This window comes from Nerophis ophidion, linkage group LG04, assembly GCF_033978795.1.
Source record: "Nerophis ophidion isolate RoL-2023_Sa linkage group LG04, RoL_Noph_v1.0, whole genome shotgun sequence".
NCBI lineage: Eukaryota > Metazoa > Chordata > Actinopteri > Syngnathiformes > Syngnathidae > Nerophis > Nerophis ophidion.
In genome coordinates this window covers 7,659,480-7,681,987 of record NC_084614.1, presented here as the reverse complement: position 1 = coordinate 7,681,987, position 22,508 = coordinate 7,659,480, and the positions used below count along the sequence as shown (strand labels likewise).

Sequence of the window (22,508 nt, the reverse complement as noted above, 5' to 3'; positions counted from 1 at the left end):
TGCCAATTAAACTGAGCCTGACAATCACGTGACTCTGTTTGTAAATTTTTTATTATTTTTATTTAATTAATTTTTATTGTATTTTATTTTTGTATTCTTTTTTTATTTTGTTTTTTTTGATAATATTAGTTTTTATTTATTGAATTCTTGTAATTGTATTATTAGAATTTTTTTGTTTTAATCTATTTTTATTTTTGTAATTTTATTTTTGTTTGTATTTATTTATTTATTTTATTTAACTTATTTTTTTTGGGGGGGGGGATTAATTAATTAATTACATTTTTTTTCTTCACATGACTGTTTGACAAGTCCAACATAAGCATTAGTGACGTTCGATTCCATTTCGCCAATCAAGCAGAGCCCGGTAGTCATATGACTGTTTTTTAAATGTATGTATTTATTTATTTTTAATCTTTTTTTAATTGTATTTTTTTACATTTTAATCAATTAATGTATTCATATTTATATATATTTAATGTTTTATACATTTATTTGTATTTATTTATTTATATATTTATCATTTAGTTCAAATTTGAATGACAATAAAAAGGAAGTCTAGTCTAAGTCTAAGTCTTATTTTTTCTTTTTTTCACGTGATTCTGTTTGACCAATCCAACGTAAGCCTTAGTGACGTTCGATTCCATTTCACCAATCAAACGTAGCCTGGTAGTCACATGACGTCTTTTGACCAATCCAACGTAAGCATTAATGACGTAAGACCATTGCACCAATCAAACGGAACCTGGTAGTCACGTGACTCTGTTTGACCAATCCAAGTTCAACACAAGTGACGGCGCGAAAAGCAAGCCGGTGGTAACGGCCAGATAGCACAAGGTACAGTTATAGAAGCGGAAATAAGTCAGTATTTTAAAGTATTTTGTAAAATAGAAACCTACTTGTTGAATTAATCTTTTAGAATATTCCCAAAGAAGACATTTTAATCCCGGCTGTTTGAGACCAGTGGTAAGCAGACACAGCAGTTGACCAAAAAAAGTGCCATCTTTTTGTATATTTTTGATGATTCCAATAGCCATTTATTGTCATTTAAGCCCACTAAATCATGACCAAAAACTATAACTAGCAGTGAAAAGTTGCAGTTGTGTTCAATCTGGACCTAGAAAGTTACTACAGCTACTATTAGCACGTAGCACTCTCTTCTTCTACTCAATTCACGTCACTGCATAGCTAACAGGCTGAAATGACCACAGTCGCCCCCTAGCGTCACATTAGAGCACTGTGTCAAGCTCAAGGTCCGGGGGCCAGATTTGGCCCGCCACCTCATTTTACATGGCCGGAAATAACTTTTTTTTTAGTAAAATACTTTATAATTTCTTGCTAAATATATTTGTTTTTTCTACTTTGACAGAAAAATACACTTATATACAGGATATGTATGTGTGTGTATATATATAGATAGACGGATAGTACTTTATTGATTCCTTCAGGAGAGTTCCTTCAGGAAAATAAAAATTCCAGCAGCAGTGTACAGAGTTGAGATCAATTTAAAAAAGTAAATAATGGGGGTTTAAATGGAAACAAAAATAGAGAAATATTACAATAAGAATAAAAATAAAAAGCAACAATGGGAATAAAAATATAACAGTAAAATAAGAATTAACTAGGCAGTAGTGACCATGTTATGAAATATACACACATATATATATATATATATATATATATATATATATGTGTGTGTGTATATATTAGGGGTGTGGGAAAAAATCGATTCGAAAACGAATCGCAATTCTCATGTGCGATTAAGAATCGATTCTCTCTCTTTTTTTTTTATTTATAATTTATTTTTTAATCAATCCAACAAACCACTACACAGCAACACCATAAAAATGGAATCCAATTCCAAAAGCAAACCTGACCCGGCAACACTCAGAACTGCAATAAACAGAGCAATTGAGAGGAGACACAAACATGACACAGAACAAACCAAAAGTAGTGAAACAAAAATGAATATTATCAACAACAGTATCAATATTAGTTATAATTTCAGCATAGCAGTGATTAAAAATCCCTCACTGATATTATCATTAGACATTTATATAAAAAAGAACAATAGTGTCACACTGGCTTACACTTGCATGGCATCTCATAAGCTTGACAACACACTGTGTCCAATGTTTTCACAAAGATAAAATAAGTCTTATTTTTGGTTCCTTTAATAGTTAAAACATATTTACATTATTGCAATCAGTTGATAAAACATTGTCCTTTACAATTATAAAAGCTTTTTTTTAAAAAAATCTACTACTCTGCTAGCATGTCAGCAGACTGGGGTAGATCCTGTTGAAATCCTATGTATTGAATGAATACGAATACAGAATCCTTTTGAATCGGAAAAATATAATTTTTGAATCGAGAATCGAATCGAATCGAAAAAATCGATATATTATCGAATCGTGAACCCAAGAATCGATATTGAATCGAATCGTGGGACACCCGAAGATTCACAGTCCTAATATATATATATATATATATATATATATATATATATATATATATATATATATATATATATATATATATATATATATATATATATGTATGTATATATGTGTATATATGATAATAATATAACATGTGCACACTACAATAATTTATCTATGGCGGAGGTTTATAGCAAAAAAAATAAATGCCATAAACCAAAGGCTCGCCAGTTGTTAAGTCCAATTGTTGGAGTTGGTCCATATGAGCACGTCCAATGGAGCAGGTTTTAGCAAGATGCCGAAGTCTTCTCACTAGGTGGCAGTGTTGAGCTGCAGTACTATTCCTCTGCTAACCACCTTAATTTGGGTGTATGTATCTTTGTTTTCTACCTGTCAACTGTCAGTTTAGCATATTTATTTTCTACCTGTCAACTGTCAAATTAGCATCTTTGTTTTCTACCTGTCAACTGTCACTTTAGCATCTTTGTTTTCTACCTGTCAACTGTCAGTTTAGCATATTTATTTTCTACCTATCAACTGTCATTCTAGTATATTTGTTTTCTACCTGTCAACTGTCAGTTTAGCATCTTTGTTTCCTCCCTGTCAACTGTCAGTTTAGCATATTTATTTTCTACCTGTCAACTGTCAGTTTAGCATCTTTGTTTTCTACCTGTCAACTGTCAGTTTAGCATCTTTGTTTTCTACCTGTCAACTGTCAGTGTAGCATCTTTGTTTTCTACCTGTCAACTGTCAGTTTAGCATCTTTGTTTTCTACCTGTCAACTGTCAGTTTAGCATCTTTGCTTTCTACCTCTCAACTGTCGGTTTAGCATCTTTGTTTTCTACCTGTCGACTGTCAGTTTAGCATCTTTGTTTTCCTACCTGTCAACTGTCAGTTTAGCATCTTTGTTTTCTACCTGTCAACTGTCAGTTTAGCATCTTTGTTTTCTACCTGTCAACTGTCAGTTTAGCATCTTTGTTTTCTACCTCTCAACTGTCAGTTTAGCATCTTTGTTTTTTACCTGTCAACTGTCAGTTTAGCATATTTGTTTTCTACCTGTCAACTGTCAAATTAGTATCTTTGTTTTCTACCCGTCAACTGTCAGTTTAGCATCTTTGTTTTCTACCTGTCAACTGTCAGTTTAGCATCTTTGTTTTTTACCTGTCGACTGTCAGTTTAGCATCTTTTTTTTCCTGTCAACTGTCAGTTTAGCATCTTTGTTTTCTACCTCTCAACTGTCAGTTTAGCATTTTTGTTTTCTACCTCTCAACTGTCAGTTTAGCATCTTTGTTTTCTACCTGTCAACTGTCAGTTTAGCATCTTTGTTTTCTACCTGTCAACTGTCAGTTTAGCATTTTAGTTTTCTACCTGTCAACTGTCAGTTTAGCATCTTTGTTTTCTACTTGTCAACTGTCAGTTTAGCATCTTTGTTTTCTACCTGTCAACTGTCAGTTTAGCATCTTTGTTTTCTACCTGTCAACTGTCAGTTTAGCATCTTTGTTTTCTACCTGTCAACTGTCAGTTTAGCATCTTTGTTTTGTACCTGTCATCTGTCAGTTTAGCATCTTTGTTTTCTACCTGTCAACTGTCAGTTTAGCATCTTTTTTTCCTGTCAACTGTCAGTTTAGCATCTTTGTTTCCTCCCTTTCAACTGTCAGTTTAGCATATTTATTTTCTACCTGTCAACTGTCAGTTTAGCATCTTTGTTTTCTACCTGTCAACTGTCAGTTTAGCATCTTTGTTTTCTACCTGTCAACTGTCAAATTAGCATCTTTGTTTTCCTACCTGTCAACTGTCAGTTTAGCATCTTTGTTTTCTACCCGTCAACTGTCAGTTTAGCATTTTTGTTTTCTACCTGTCAACTGTCAGTTTAGCATCTTTGTTTTCTACCTCTCAACTGTTAGTTTAGCATCTTTGTTTTCTACCTGTCAACTGTCAGTTTAGCATCTTTGTTTTTTACCTGTCAACTGTCAGTTTAGCATCTTTGTTTTTTACCTGTCGACTGTCAGTTTAGCATCTTTTTTTTCCTGTCAACTGTCAGTTTAGCATCTTTGTTTTCTACCTCTCAACTGTCAGTTTAGCATTTTTGTTTTCTACCTCTCAACTGTCAGTTTAGCATCTTTGTTTTCTACCTGTCAACTGTCTGTTTAGCATCTTTGTTTTCTACCTCTCAACTGTCAGTTTAGCATCTTTGTTTTCTACCTGTCAACTGTCAGTTTAGCATTTTAGTTTTCTACCTGTCAACTGTCAGTTTAGCATCTTTGTTTTCTACCTGTCAACTGTCAGTTTAGCATCTTTGTTTTCTACCTGTCAACTGTCAGTTTGGAGTCTTTGTTTTTTACCTGTCAACTGTCAGTTTAGCATCTTTGTTTTTTACCTGTTGACTGTCAGTTTAGCATCTTTTTTTTTCCTGTCAACTGTCAGTTTAGCATCTTTGTTTTCTACCTCTCAACTGTCAGTTTAGCATTTTTGTTTTCTACCTCTCAACTGTCAGTTTAGCATCTTTGTTTTCTACCTGTCAACTGTCAGTTTAGCATCTTTGTTTTCTACCTGTCAACTGTCAGTTTAGCATCTTTGTTTTTTACCTGTCAACTGTCAGTTTAGCATCTTTTTTTTCCTGTCAACTGTCAGTTTAGCATCTTTGTTTTCTACCTCTCAACTGTCAGTTTAGCATTTTTGTTTTCTACCTCTCAACTGTCAGTTTAGCATCTTTGTTTTCTACCTGTCAACTGTCAGTTTAGCATCTTTGTTTTCTACCTGTCAACTGTCAGTTTAGCATCTTTGTTTTTTACCTGTCAACTGTCAGTTTAGCATCTTTTTTTTCCTGTCAACTGTCAGTTTAGCATTTTTGTTTTCTCCCTCTCAACTGTCAGTTTAGCATCTTTGTTTTCTACCTGTCAACTGTCAGTTTAGCATATTTGTTTTCTACCTCTCAACTGTCAGTTTAGCATCTTTGTTTTCTACCTGTCAACTGTCAGTTTAGCATTTTAGTTTTCTACCTGTCAACTGTCAGTTTAGCATCTTTGTTTTCTACCTCTCAACTGTCAGTTTAGCATTTTTGTTTTCTCCCTCTCAACTGTCAGTTTAGCATCTTTGTTTTCTACCTGTCAACTGTCAGTTTAGCATATTTGTTTTCTACCTCTCAACTGTCAGTTTAGCATCTTTGTTTTCTACCTGTCAACTGTCAGTTTAGCATTTTAGTTTTCTACCTGTCAACTGTCAGTTTAGCATCTTTGTTTTCTACCTGTCATCTGTCAGTTTAGCATCTTTGTTTTCTACCTGTCAACTGTCAGTTTAGCATCTTTGTTTTCTACCTCTCAACTGTCAGTTTAGCATCTTTGTTTTCTACCTGTCAACTGTCAGTTTAGCATTTTAGTTTTCTACCTGTCAACTGTCAGTTTAGCATCTTTGTTTTCTACCTGTCAACTGTCAGTTTAGCATCTTTGTTTTCTACCTGTCAACTGTCAGTTTGGAGTCTTTGTTTTTTACCTGTCAACTGTCAGTTTAGCTTCTTTGTTTTTTACCTGTTGACTGTCAGTTTAGCATCTTTTTTTTTCCTGTCAACTGTCAGTTTAGCATCTTTGTTTTCTACCTCTCAACTGTCAGTTTAGCATTTTTGTTTTCTACCTCTCAACTGTCAGTTTAGCATCTTTGTTTTCTACCTGTCAACTGTCAGTTTAGCATCTTTGTTTTCTACCTGTCAACTGTCAGTTTAGCATCTTTGTTTTTTACCTGTCAACTGTCAGTTTAGCAGATTTTTTTCCTGTCAACTGTCAGTTTAGCATCTTTGTTTTCTACCTCTCAACTGTCAGTTTAGCATTTTTGTTTTCTCCCTCTCAACTGTCAGTTTAGCATCTTTGTTTTCTACCTGTCAACTGTCAGTTTAGCATATTTGTTTTCTACCTCTCAACTGTCAGTTTAGCATCTTTGTTTTCTACCTGTCAACTGTCAGTTTAGCATTTTAGTTTTCTACCTGTCAACTGTCAGTTTAGCATCTTTGTTTTCTACCTCTCAACTGTCAGTTTAGCATTTTTGTTTTCTCCCTCTCAACTGTCAGTTTAGCATCTTTGTTTTCTACCTGTCAACTGTCAGTTTAGCATATTTGTTTTCTACCTCTCAACTGTCAGTTTAGCATCTTTGTTTTCTACCTGTCAACTGTCAGTTTAGCATTTTAGTTTTCTACCTGTCAACTGTCAGTTTAGCATCTTTGTTTTCTACCTGTCAACTGTCAGTTTAGCATCTTTGTTTTCTACCTGTCAACTGTCAGTTTAGCATCTTTGTTTTCTACCTGTCATCTGTCAGTTTAGCATCTTTGTTTTCTACCTGTCAACTGTCAATTTAGCATCTTTTTTTTTCCTGTCAACTGTCAGTTTAGCATCTTTGTTTCCTCCCTTTCAACTGTCAGTTTAGCATATTTATTTTCTACCTGTCAACTGTCAGTTTAGCATCTTTGTTTTCTACCTGTCAACTGTCAGTTTAGCATCTTTGTTTTCTACCTGTCAACTGTCAGTTTAGCATCTTTGTTTTCTACCTGTCAACTGTCAGTTTAGCATCTTTGTTTTCTACCTCTCAACTGTTAGTTTAGCATCTTTGTTTTCTACCTGTCAACTGTCAGTTTAGCATATTTGTTTTCTACCTGTCAACTGTCAAATTAGCATCTTTGTTTTCTACCTGTCAACTGTCAGTTTAGCATCTTTGTTTTCTACCTGTCAACTGTCAGTTTAGCATCTTTGTTTTCTACCTGTCAACCGTCAAATTAGCATCTTTGTTTTCTACCGGTCAACTGTCGGTTTAGCATCTTTGTTTTCTACCTGTCAACTGTCAGTTTAGCATCTTTTTTTTCCTGTCAACTGTCAGTTTAGCATCTTTGTTTTCTACCTGTCAACTGTCAGTTTAGCATTTTTGTTTTCTACCTCTCAACTGTCAGTTTAGCATCTTTGTTTTCTACCTGTCAACTGTCAGTTTAGCATCTTTGTTTTCTACCTCTCAACTGTCAGTTTAGCAATTTTGTTTTCTAAAATAAATTGTCAATAAGATTTATGTACGGATGAAAATATGGCTTCAACACATTAGTCATAATTTTTGCACTTAAAAAACCTCTGTATGGCTTTAGCTCCAGACTTCTTCTGTTAGCTATATAAGTAAATATTGATTGATTGATTGATTTATTTGATGTTTTCAATACTGTCCCGAGTGGTTGAAAAGTGTATTACACCTGAGTACTGCTGATGCCAGTAGGGGGCACAGCTGAGAAACACATACTCTCGGGGGCCCATTAATCGGTCTTGGCCCCATGGTTATGCAACAGTGATCTAGATATGTTCCGGATATGATAATCCCGTCTTTAAAAAATACAACAAAAAAGAGTGAAAACCCCAATTTGCTTTTACGTCCCCGGTCAGAAGTTTCTCCCTATCCTTTTTGTGATTCACCTTGTTCCACCGGGTGTGTCTAATCCCTGCGACTTGTGATCCCATCTTACGTAAGGAGCTTGTTGAGGACCTTCCTGTGGTCTGTAGGGCCGCTTGGCTAAGCTCATTAAGAGTTACTCCCGTCACACTGCAGCTAAAAAAAACCTTCTCTTCAAATATGCTTCACAAAGGTAAATGGTAAATGGGTTGTACTTGTATAGCGCTTTTCTACCCTTTTTAAGGAGCCCAAAACGCTTTGACAGTATTTACACATTTGGTGATAAAGTACACTTCAGGATATAGTCTGTACCACTTTCACATGTGTACAACTGTCTTTCCTATATTTCAGGATGTAGTCAGTACCACTTTCACATGTGTACAACTGTCGCTCCTATATTTCAGGATATAGTCTGTACCGTCATCGCATCTGTACAATTGTCTCTCCTATTTTTGAGGATGTAGTCAGTACCACTTTCACCTGTGTACAACTGTCTCTCCTATATTTCAGGATGTAGTCTGTACCACTTTCACACACATACAACTGTCTCTCCTATATTTCAGGATATAGTCCGCACCACTTTCACACACATACAAGTGTCTCTTCTATATTTCAGGATATAGTCTGTACCACTATCGCATGTGTACACCTGTCTCTCCTATATTTCAGGATGTAGTCTGCATCACTTTCACATGTGTACAACTTTTTCTCCTATATTTCAGGATATAGCTTGTACCACTATCGCATGTGTACAACTGTCTCTCCTATTTTTGAGGATGTAGTCAGTACCACTTTCACCTGTGTACAACTGTCTCTCCTATATTTCAGGATGTAGTCTGTACCACTTTCACACGCATACAACTGTCTCTCCTATATTTCAGGATATAGTCTGTACCACTTTCACACACATACAAGTGTCTCTTCTATATTTCAGGATATAGTCTGTACCACTATCGCATGTATACAACTGTCTCTCCTATATTTCAGGATGTAGTCTGTACCACTTTCACATGTGTACAACTGTCTCTCCTATATTTCAGGATGTAGTCTGCACCACTTTCACATGTGTACAACTGTCTTTCCTACATTTCAGGATATAGCCTGTACCACTTTCACACGCATACAACTGTCTCTCCTTTATGTCAGGATATAGTCCGTACCACTTTCACACACATACAACTGCCTCTCCTATATTTTAGGATATAGTCTGTACCACTATCGCATGTGTACAACTTTCTCTCCTATATTTTAGGATATAGCCTGTACCACTATCGCATGTGTACAACTGTCTCTCCAATATTTCAGGATGTAGTCTGTACCACTATCGCATGTGTACAATTGTCTCTCCTATATTTCAGGATGTAGTCTGAACCACTGTCACACGTGTACAACTGTCTCTCCTATATTTCAGGATGTAGTCTGCACCATAACCAAGGTTCTAATAAAACATTCTGACACATTTATGTGTAATGTTCTATATTCTTAATGAAACATTTAAAGTGTTGCTTTCTTATGGGTATTTGCTAGTGTCATGTATTGAGCAGGCATCAACTTGCAGTCCACATGTATCTCTTGTGTGTGACTGCCATCTGCTGTTCACGCGTATTGCGACACCACGTGCCAAAGAAATTGCTTGGAGGTGGGTGGGCACAAGCAGATTTGATGTGCACACAAGGTGCTCCGGGGCATAAGGCCATTTGTGAGAACATGAAAGGATTTGAAGTGCGCCTTATATGTGTCAAATAGGGTACTTTAACTGTTTATTCAGTGGACATCTGTAGGTGTTTTAGTTTGGAAGTCAAAGAAACAAAAGTCCACTGCATAGGACGCCGCTTCTTAGCAAGATGTGACAAAAAAAGGCAAGTTGAAGATATTTATTTCCATAACATTGTGCAGGTGTAGTCGGAGTACGTTGCAGAGGGCTGGAAGCAGCTGAAGGCATCAGGGGACATCAGTCATGTGACCAGGGCTGCAGGGATTGGTGGAGAGCAGCTGTGACATCACAGCCCCGCCCCCCCTCCCTCATCACGGCCCTCACGCTCCTCCTCTGCCTTTCCTCAGCATCCCTGCGCTCAGAGATGGCGTGTGTCGCCGCTGCCAGTGCGTGAGAGTACCCCCCCCACCCCCATCTGCCCCGTGCACGGGAGTGGGCCTCCGGGGGAGGAGGGAGTGGACCTCCGTGCCGGTGCTGGCCATGACCTGCCAGGGCGTCCTTTGACCAGCCGGGGTAGGATGAGCATCTGGAACCATGATGCAAGGTGAGTCCTGCTGGGCCATGGACGTAGCCTACGTGTGGATGACTTGCATGTCTGCCGTGTGGCCACTGGGTTGTTGCGTACAAAGGCGGGTGAGGTGCGCTGGAACACACAAAAGCAGGCGAGGGGGAGTCTGATCAATAGAATGTTGCAGGTGAGCTGGTGCACACGCCAAGACATGCAGTCTGACACCTAGCACAGGGTGTACTAGCATCTTTAGTACTGGTTAATACCAGCTCCTTTAGTACCAGCTTCTTCTATATTAGCATGTTAAGTACTAGTTAATACCAGCTTATTTAGTACTGGCTTCTCCAATATTAGCATGTTTAGTAGTAGTTAACACCAGCTTGTTTAGTACCAGCATGTTTATATGAGCATGTTTAGTACTAGCATCTTTAATACTAGTTAGTACCAGCTTGTTTAGTACTAGCATGTTTATATGAGCACGTTTAGTACTAGCATGTTTAATGCTAGTTAATACTAATTTGTTTAGTACTAGCTGTTTTAGTACTAGCATGTTCAGGTATCATGAATGTAGTTGATCCATGTCAAGTATCATGAATGTAGTTGATCCATGTCAAGTATCATGAATGTAGTTGATCCATGTCGAATATCATGAATGTAGTTGATCCATGTCAAGTATCATGAATGTAGTTGATCCGTGTCGAATATCATGAATGTAGTTGATCCATGTCAAGTATCATGAATGTAGTTGATCCATGTCAAGTATCATGAATGTAGTTGATCCATGTCAAGTATCATGAATGTAGTTGATCCATGTCAAGTATCATGAATGTAGTTGATCCATGTCAAGTATCATGAATGTAGTTGATCCATGTCAAGTATCATGAATGTAGTTGATCCATGTCAAGTACCATGAATGTAGTTGATCCATGTTGAATATAATGAATGTAGTTGATCCATGTCAAGTACCATGAATGTAGTTGATCCATGTTGAATATAATGAATGTAGTTGATCCATGTCGAATATCATGAATGTAGTTGATTAATGTCAAGTATCATGAATGTAGTTGATCCATGTCGAATATCATGAATGTAGTTGATCCATGTCGAATATCATGAATGTAGTTGATCCATGTCGAATATCATGAATTTAGTTGATCCATGTCAAGTATCATGAATGTAGTTGATCCATGTCAAGTATCATGAATGTAGTGGATCCATGCCGAATATCATGAATGTAGTTGATCCATGTCAAGTATCATGAATGTAGTTGATCCATGTCAAGTATCATGAATGTAGTTGATCCATGTCAAGTATCATGAATGTAGTTGATCCATGTCAAGTATCATGAATGTAGTTGATCCATGTCAAGTATCATGAATGTAGTTGATCCATGTCAGGTATCATGAATGTAGTTGATCCATGTCGAATATCATGAATGTAGTTGATCCATGTCAGGTATCATGAATGTAGTCAATCCATGTCGAATATCATGAATGTAGTCGATCCATGTCAAGTATCATGAATGTAGTTGATCCATGTCAAGTATCATGAATGTAGTTGATCCATGTCAAGTATCATGAATGTAGTTGATCCATGTTGAATATCATGAATGTAGTTGATCCATGTCAAGTATCATGAATGTAGTTGATCCATGTCAAGTATCATGAATGTAGTTGATCCATGTCGAATATCATGAATGTAGTTGATCCATGTTAAGTATCATGAATGTAGTTGATCCATGTCAAGTATCATGAATGTAGTTGATCCATGCCGAATATCATGAATGTAGTTGATCCATGTCGAATATCATGAATGTAGTTGATCCGTGTCAAGTATCATGAATGTAGTTGATCCATGTCGAATATCATGAATGTAGTTGATCCATGTCAAGTATCATGAATGTAGTTGATCCATGTCAAGTATCATGAATGTAGTTGATCCATGTCGAATATCATGAATGTAGTTGATCCATGTCAAGTATCATGAATGTAGTTGATCCATGTCAAGTATCATGAATGTAGTTGATCCATGTCGAATATCATTAATGTAGTTGGTCCATGTCAAGTATCATGAATGTAGTTGATCCATGTCGAATATCATGAATGTAGTTGATCCATGTCAAGTATCATGAATGTAGTTGATCCATGTCAAGTACCGTGAATGTAGTTGATCCATGTCGAATATCATGAATGTAATTGATCCATGTCAAGTATCATGAATGTAGTTGATCCATGTCAAGTATCATGAATGTAGTTGATCCGTGTCAAGTATCATGAATGTAGTTGATCCATGTCGAATATCATGAATGTAGTTGATCCATGTCAAGTATCATGAATGTAGTTGATCCATGTCAAGTATCATGAATGTAGTTGATCCATGTTAAGTATCATGAATGTAGTTGATCCATGTCGAATATCATGAATGTAGTTGATCCCTGTCAAGTATCATGAATGTAGTTGATCCATGTTGAATATAATGAATGTAGTTGATCCATGCAAGTATCATGAATGTAGTTGATCCACGTCGAATATCATGAATGTAGTTGATCCATGTCAAGTATCATGAATGTAGTTGATCCATGTCAAGTATCATGAATGTAGTTGATCCATGTTGAATATAATGAATGTAGTTGATCCATGTCAAGTATCATGAATGTAGTTGATCCACGTCGAATATCATGAATGTAGTTGATCCATGTCAAGTATCATGAATGTAGTTGATCCATGTCGAATATCATGAATGTAGTTTATCCATGTCAAGTTTCATGAATGTAGTTGATCCATGTCGAATATCATGAATGTAGTTGATCCATGTCAAGTATCATGAATGTAGTTGATCCATGTCGAATATCATGAATGTAGTTGCTCCATATCAAGTATCATGAATGTAGTTGATCCATGTTGAATATCATGAATGTAGTTGATCCCTGTCAAGTATCATGAATGTAGTTGATCCATGTCAAGTATCATGAATGTAGTTGATCCATGTCAAGTATCATGAATGTAGTTGATCCATGTCGAATATCATGAATGTAGTTGATCCCTGTCAAGTATCATGAATGTAGTTGATCCATGTCAACTATCATGAATGTAGTTGATCCATGTCAACTATCATGAATGTAGTTGATCCATGTCAAGTATCATGAATGTAGTTGATCCATGTCAAGTATCATGAATGTAGTTGATCCATGTCAAGTATCATGAATGTAGTTGATCCATGTCGAGTATCATGAATGTAGTTGATCCATGTCAAGTATCATGAATGTAGTTGATCCATGTCAAGTATCATGAATGTAGTTGATCCATGTTAAGTATCATGAATGTAGTTGATCTATGTTAAGTAGCATGAATGTAGTTGATCTATGTTAAGTATCATGAATGTAGTTGATCCCTGTCAACTACATACCCTATTTTTTTGGACCATAGGGCACACCAGATTATAAGGCACACTGCTGATGAACAAGTTTATTTGGATGTATTTTTGTTCTTTTTTTTTTAAATATTTATTTGATTTATTTAATTACCCAACACACTGCAGCAACACACAACAACAGACAAAAGGCTAATCAATTACCTACTTTTCAACCGGTTATAGTTGGTCTGGTAGTGGGGTCGCAGTTGGCCTGGTAGTGGGGTCACAGTTGGCCTGGTATTGGAGTCACAGTTGGCCTGGTAGTGGGGTCACAGTTGGCCTGGAAGTGGGGTCATAGTTGGCCTGGTAGTGGGGTCACAGTTGGCCTGGTAGTGGGGTCACAGTTGGCCTGGTATTGGGGTCACAGTTGGCCTGGTAGTGGGGTCACAGTTGGCCTGGAAGTGGGGTCATAGTTGGCCTGGTAGTGGGGTCATAGTTGGCCTGGTAGTGGGGTCATAGTTGGCCTGGTAGTGGTGTCACAGTTGGCCTGGTAGTGGGGTCACAGTTGGCCTGGTAGTGGGGTCACAGTTAGCCTGGTACTGGGGTCAGAGTTGGCCTGGTAGTGGGCTCACAGTTAGCCTGGTAGTGGGGTCATAGTTGGCCTGGTAGTGGGGTCACAGTTGGCCTGGTAGTGGGGTCACAGTTGGCCTGGTAGTGGGGTCATAGTTGGCCTGGTAGTGGGGTCACAGTTGGCCTGGTAGTGGGGTCACAGTTGGCCTGGTAGTGGGGTCATAGTTGGCCTGGTAGTGGGGTCACAGTTAGCCTGGTAGTGGGGTCATGGTTGGCCTGGTAGTGGGGTCACAGTTGGCCTGGTAGTGGGGTCATAGTTGGCCTGGTAGTGGGGTCATATTTGGCCTGGTAGTGGGGTCACAGTTGGTCTGGTAGTGGGGTCATAGTTGGCCTGGTAGTGGGGTCACAGTTGGCTTGGTAGTGGGGTCACAGTTAGCCTGGTAGTGGGGTCACAGTTGGCCTGGTAGTGGGGTCACAGTTGGCCTGGTAGTGGTGTCACAGTTGGCCTGGTAATGGGGTCATAGTTGGCCTGGTAGTGGGGTCACAGTTGGCCTGGTAGTGGCATTTAAACGTCGCTCTTCATGACATATTTTTTGATGTGTGTGTGTGCCAGGACTGAAAAACCGAACCAGGAAAGCCTTGGGCTTACGGAGAAAAGACAAGGACCCAGAGACCACGTAAGTCACCTTGGTGGACTTGTGCCGCTTTCACTTTCTTCACATGTTCTCATGGTACAGCATTCATTTTAATCCTCAAAATTCTACACACAACACCCCATTATAATAATGTCCAATTGTTTTGGGTTTGTCTTGCAAATGTATAAAAAAACAAAAGTACCAAACAGTGAAGCAGGGATGTGGCAGCATCATGCTGTGGGGGTGTTTCTCAGCAGCAGCAACTGGGAGACTAGTCAGGATAGAGGGAAAGATGAATGCAACAATGTACAAAGACATCCTGGGTGAAGAGCAGCCGTTCCCATCCAACCTGATGGAAGTTTTTGGTGCATTAACATGTGTGTCCGGAGGTGTTCCCTTCTCTCCATCTATGTGTCGCTGCCTTCTGGTGAACACCAAAAATTCTGGGAGCGCTTGAAGGGAATGACCACAAACATGGACTCCAACATGAGCTGAATAATGTTGCAATCCAACTTTTAAACGTCACCATTACAACAATTTTATGTCAAATTGTTCATGACACATGAGTTCATAGGAGTAAGTCTTCATTTTTGTCTTGTCTGAAACAGGAGCTCACCTGACAAAGAAGCAACAGGAAGTGGAAAGAAAGGAAATGTATGTACATTTTTTTTTCTTCTCTTATTTTTTACACTGTTTTATTTGGCTGCGGTCCCTATGGCCGTCCTATCATCATGTGTGGTGCATCATCTCTGTCATACATGTCATAACCGTACAGCACACTAGATATGGCAACTGTGCAGGATAATTATGGTATATTTCAGACATATACAAGCCACACCCACAAAATTTTAGGAGAAAAATATATTTTTCCATCTATTAGCCGCACCAGGCTGTATATAAGTGGCAGATGTATGCCTTGTGAAATGAGTTATTTACTCAGAATGATTTAGTTAACTTTTATTTACCTCCCTTAATTTTGGCAATAAAACGGCTGATCAAACAAAACGTCAGTCATGGTCATGGACTCAATAACTCCACGCTGACGTTTAGGTGAATATACTGAAGAGTTTTTGCAAATAGAATGTCATTGTAAGTTAATGCTTGTAAAAGTGTTAGCATATTAGCTGGTGCTAGCTCGATTATAGCAGGTACAAATATGCATGAAAACATTCCTACAGACATCACACATGGTTTAGTGCAGGTGTGTCAAACTTGTACCGAGTACTTTCATCAAATCAAACGGTACCCAGAATCGGTACTTGAACACATCCTTGTGACATTATCCGGGTGGAAGAGTAGGCGATTTCTTAAGCTGACTCGAACGCAGCACCGCTCGCAAAGAGCGTGATGACGTAGCTTTTTAACGGCCGTCATTCATTGGCTGCAATGTTCGAGCGTCACGGCGTCGATGTGCCGCCTTGTCGGCTAAGAAATAATTAAATAAAATACATATAAAAAATAATTAAATAAAATACATATTAAAAAATAATAATAATAATGAAAAGCTCCAATGTGGCTAAAAATAAATAAATAAAATGAGAAATAATAATAAAATAGACAAATATAAAAAATAAAAAAAAATCTCCAGTGTGGCTGGCAGCAGCACTGAGCTAGTTTCAGTTCATCTGACGTTCTCTGTACTTTGCTGTTATTTTATCGGCATTGTCAGTCCAACATAGTTATAAGAACTGTTGCTTTGTCTTCGGTGGTATTCATTTCCATGCCCGGAAAAAAATGACGCCGTTAAACCCAGCAGATGGCAGCAATTTCACCTGTTTCGCGTCGGCCCTGACACCCTCATTAGCGAGATGTCCTCGTCGAAAAAGAGAAAAGTGGACACAGGAAAAACAGACCCCGTTCCATATTATTGGAGAAATTGTGTTAGATGTAAATATAAACGGAATACAATGATTTGCAAACTATTTTCAACCCATATTCAGTTGAATGCACTACAAAGACAAGATATTTGATGTTCAAACTCATAAACTTTATTTTTATTTTTGCAACACGTGCCAAAGTAGTTGGGAAAGGGCATGTTCACCACTGTGTTACATCACCTTTTCTTTTAACAACACTCAATAAACGTTTGGGAACTGAGGAAACTAATTGTTGAAGCTTTGAAAGTGGAATTCCTTACCATTCTTGCTTGATGTACAGCTTAAGTTGTTGTCGTATTTTACGCTTCATAATGCGCCACACATTTTCCATGGGAGACAGGTCTGGACTGCAGGCGGGCCAGGAAAGCACCCGCACTCTTTTACTACCATGCCACGCTGTTGTAACGCGTGGCTTGGCATTGTTTCGCTGAAATAAGCAGGGGCGTCATTGATACCGTTGCTTGGATGACAACATATGTTGCTCCAAAACCTGTATGGACCATTCAGCATTAATGGTGCCTTCACAGATGTGTAAGTTACCCATGCCTTGGGCACTAATACACCCCCATACCATCACACATGCTGGCTTTTGAACTTTGCGCCTATAACAATCCTGATGGTTATTTTCCTCTTTGTTCCGGAGGACACCACGTCCACAGTTTCCAAATATAATTTGAAATGTGGACCCGTCAGACCACAGAACACTTTTCCACGTTGCATCAGTCCATCTTGGATGAGCTCGGGGCCAGCGAAGCCGGTGGCGTTCCCGGGTGTTGTTGATAAATGGCTTTCGCTTTGCATAGTAGAGTTTTAACTTGCACTTACAGATGTAGCGACCAACTGTAGTTACTGACAGTGGTTTTATGAAGTGTTCCTGAGCCCATGTGGTGATATCCTTTACACACTGATGTCGGTTTTTGATGCAGTACCGCCTGAGGGATCAAAGGTCCGTAATATCATCGCTTACGTGCAGTGATTTCTCCATATTTTCTGAACATTTTGATGATTTTACGGACCGTAGATGGTAAAATCCCTAAATTCCTTGCAATAGCTCGCTGAGAAATGTTGTTCTAAAACTGTTCGGCAATTTGCTTACAAACTTAGTATTTAATGGAAGCTGTTTTTATACCCAATCATGGCACCCACCTGTTCCCAATTAGCCTGCACACCTGTGGGATGTTCCAAATAAGTGTTTGATGAGCATTCCTCAACTTTATCCGTATTTATTGCCACCTTTCCCAACTTCTTTGTCACGTGTTGCTTCCATCAAATTCTAAAGTTAATGATTATTTGCAAACAAAAAAAATGTTTATCAGTTTGAACATCAGATTTGTTGTCTTTGTAGCATATTCAACTGAATATGGGTTGAAAATGATTTTCAAATCCATCCATCCATCCATTTTCTACCGCTTATTCCCTTTTGGGGTCTCAGCTACAATCGGGCGGAAGGCGGGGTACACCCTGGACAAGTCGCCACCTCATCGCAGGGCCATTTATTTTATTTATAATTACATCTAACACAATTTCCCAACTCATATGGAAACGGGGTTTGTATGTTCACGGAGGTGAATGGGAAATCCGTCTGCCTGGACACATTCTATAAGTATCTCCTGCCAGGCTATCCTAAATTAACAGCAACGGCAGCAAAATGTTGTGCTTGTTTGGGACTACCTACCTCTGTGATTTAAGTTTGTTTCAGTTCTGAATGTCAATAAGACAAAGCTCACGCATAAACACTTATATGAACCTCTTCAACGTACTTATATGAGATTTTAAAGTTGACATGGTGCCTGATATTGATGCACTTGTGCAGGCAAAAAGATGCCAGGTTTCAGGAATAAATGCATAGTGAGACCACACTGCAAAAAGTCAGTGTACAAAAACAAGAAAAAAACAAACAAAAATGAGGGTTATTGTACTTGAACTAAGGACAATTATCTGCCAATAGAACAAGAACATTTGGCTTCTCAAGGCTTTCCAAAACAAGTAAAATTAGCTCACCTCAATGAACACCAAAATACCTTTTAAAATAAGTATATTCTCACTAATAACAAATGCACTTTTCTTAGTAGAAAAAAAAACATGCGAAACCATTTTCCTCAATGTGTTGAAAAATATTCTTAAATGAAGTAAATGCTAGTGCCATTGTCTTGACGTAATAATATGCGCTCGGCATTTCGTTTCTTGAAACCAGCAAATTTATACTAAAAACTAGTTTATTGTTCTTAATGGAAAGGCAACAAGGCAAGCGCTTGTTACTCGGGATCTCCTAGCCGCTCAGGCAAATCATATGCTCTAAAAATGCATTTTTCCATCCATAACATGACATCATCGCGCCAAGTGCGTGCTCTTTCAGTCAATTAGTGCGCAAGCTATATATGTATATGTATATATATATATATATATATTTATATATATATATATATGTACATATGTATGTGTATATATATATATATATATGTGTGTGTGTATATATATATATATATATATATATACATATTTATATATACACACACACATATATATATTATATATATATATATATATACAGTATATATATATATATATATATATATATATATATATATATATATATATATATATATATATATATATATTGTGCTTCTTGTTCACTAAAGACACGCAATCCTCTGTGCACACGTTAAGTCTATCAGCTTTGTGTGTGCTATCAAGTTTGCTCCTATTTTAGTACACGTTAACCTTCAACATTGGGTGCCAAAGTCCCCTGCAAAGACACTCTCTCCAAGTGCCAGCAGAATGAGCAACGTCAAAATACAGTAGCGTAGTTGGCCTAAGTATTCATTAAGTACCACCTTAATGACCAACATTAAAATACAGTAATATAGTAGACCTAAGTATTAATTAAGTACCACCATAATGACAACATTAAAATACAGTAATATAGTAGACCTAAGTATTCATTAAGTACCACCTTAATGACCAACATTAAAATACAGTAATATAGTAGACCTAAGTATTAAGTACCACCGTAATGACAACATTAAATACAGTAGTGTAGTAGACCTAAGTATTCATTAAGTACCACCATAAAGACAATATTAAATACAGTAGTGTAGTAGACCTAAGTATTCATTAAGTACCACCGTAATGACAACATTAAATACAGTAGTGTAGTAGGCCTAAGTATTCATTAAGTACCACAATAATGACAACATTAAATACAGTAGTGTAGTAGGCCTAAGTATTCATTAAGTACCACCATAATGACAACATTAAATACAGTAGTGTAGTAGACCTAATTATTCATTAAGTACCACCGTAATGACATCATTAAAATACAGTAGTGTAGTAGATCTAAGTATTCATTAAGTACCACCGTAATGACATCATTAAAATACAGTAGTGTAGTCGATCTAAGTATTCATTAAGTACCACCATAATGACAACATTAAAATACAGTAGAGTAGTAGGCCTAAGCATTTGTTAAAAACAAAGCAGTGGTTTTATTGAACAAGTATATTTCATAGTTTAGCTCACAGTTTGAACAGTAACACTGTGTATGACTATTTAAGTGATTCTTTGGCGTGCCAATAGATGTCGCCCGTGTTGTCCAAACCTTTTGACTCGGAGGCCGCGTTGGGCACAAAAAACTTGGGCGGGGGGCAAAATCCGACTGCATGCAAAGTGACTGTTAATGAATATATATGAGTGCATATTAGTATGGTAATACAATGACAAATAATGAATATAATTGCACATTAAGAGTATGACTATTTGACTCCTACCTCGTTCACGTCCGGGATGACCTCCATAAAGTTGTGTATTCTGTCAGAAATGTCAAGCAGCTAAAATGTGCCAAACATGGTTAAGTGTGGAGCGAGTGCTTTTCGTTTTTTTTCCTATCATGCATTGTAATAGATTTAAATGGCTGTCATTTATATTTTTTGTTGTATAACATCCTCCAAGCTCAATGAGCGGGTTGGGTTTTGTGTGACCTTGTTTGTCGAATTTGTGTGCTGGTTGAATTGCACCATGCACCTGCACCATGACCAGGGAAGGTTGTCTGGGTTGGCTCATTTTCTGGACTGACTTTCCACTAAATGATTGTGAGAACATGTTGACTGGCAGCTTGTTTGTTGACAGTCATTGTGAATACAGTTCATCTGTCAGAATACTCTTATTGTATACATGTTTGATGTTGAGCCTGATTGTTGTCATTTTGCACAGAAAAAGTCTAATGGAGCTCCAAATGGTTTCTATGGGGAGTTTGACTGGGATCGCTATGTGAGTATTTACTACTTGCTCGCCTTGGTCTTTGACGGTGGTTTGTACGTGCAATCGGTGCTTCTAGCGGCCGAGCCAGGGGGCCTGTTCTCACAAGTATTTAGGAGGCTGTCTTTCAAAATTCAAATGTACGCACTAAGGGTGTCAAAAAAAATACATTTTCAAATGATTCGCGATTCTTGATCAATGTAACAACTCTTGATCAGTTCAAAAAATTAATCAATTTGATAATATATATATTTAAATATATATATATGTATGTATGTATGTATATATGTATGTATATATATATATGTATATATATATGTGTGTGTATGTATGTTTGTATATATGTATGTACATATATATGTATGTATATATATATGTGTGTGTGTATATGTGTGTGTGTGTGCGTGTATATGTGTGTGTGTGTGCATATATATATAAATATATATATGTATATATATATATGACTAACATATATATGTATATATATGTGTGTGTGTGTGTGTGTATGTATGTATATATATATATATATATACTGTGTGTATATATATATATATATATATATATATATATATACACATACATACTGTATATACATGTATATATAAATATATTTCTATATATGAATATATATACGTATATATATATGTATGTGTGTGTGTACATAATGCAGCTGAGATAGGCTCCAGCACCCCCAAACGGGACAAGCGGTAGAAGATGGCTGGATGGATATGTGTGTGCGTACGTGTGTGTGCACATATATATGTGTGTGTGTATATATTTTTATATATATATTTATATATTTATATGTATATATTCATATATACATATGACCAACATGTATGTGTGTAAATATGTATATATATATATATATATATATATATATATATATATATATATATATATATATATATTTATATTTGTATATATATATATATATACACATATATATATACATACAAATATATATATATATTTGTATATATATATATGTTTATATATATATATATATATATATGTATATATATATATATACATACATATGTGTGTGTATGTATATATGTATATGTATATATATATATATATATATATATATATATATAAATATGTGTGTTTGTGTGTGTGTGTGTGTGTGTGCACATAATGCTGCTGAGATAGGCTCCAGTACCTACCGCGACCCCGAACGGGACAAGCGGTAGATGATGGATGGATGGATGGATATAGATATAGATATATATATATATGAATATATATATGTGTTTTGTGCTTCGCTATGACTTCTTTCTAAAAAAAAAAAATTCCCACCTTTTTTTTTTTTTAACCAAATGCTCGCACATACAACTTACTCTGGCCCCATGGTGACTTATTTTGCAGTCTTACTGGGGAGTGGGGACTGAGTCAACATGTGACATTCCTTCTTTTGGCTCTCAATTCCACTGATTGATAAGCAGAAAAAAACTAAATATTTTCCACACCCACTAAATTTAAGAATAAAAAAGTATATTTTTCCATATGTTGGCCGCACCGCACTATGTGCCACAGATTTATAAGTTGTGAAATTAGTTATTTACAAATAAATATTCTCTAAATGTTTATTTCCATACCTTAATTGTTTCCAAATGAAGCAATGTAGTATCTGTTAGTCTACTAAGTAACATGTTTTTTCCACATTTGGGGGAAGATTACCGATTACCCCCCCCCATTTGTTGAGGATTACCAAATGTTCCAGAGTACAAAGCAGACCAGTATATAAGC

The 22,508-nt window shown here is 36.9% G+C and overlaps 1 protein-coding gene across 1 annotated transcript in view; it reads left to right on the top strand.

The window, feature by feature from the left end:
• Positions 1-756: 756 nt before the first annotated feature.
• Positions 757-22,508, top strand: part of sgip1b (SH3GL interacting endocytic adaptor 1b) — a 67,909-nt gene continuing 46,157 nt past the window's right edge. Inside the window, 5 exon segments of the mRNA XM_061896887.1 lie at positions 757-963; positions 9,909-10,105; positions 14,604-14,667; positions 15,234-15,279; positions 20,712-20,768. Coding sequence (XP_061752871.1) covers positions 10,096-10,105; positions 14,604-14,667; positions 15,234-15,279; positions 20,712-20,768 — 177 coding nt within the window. The 5' untranslated portion in view covers positions 757-963; positions 9,909-10,095.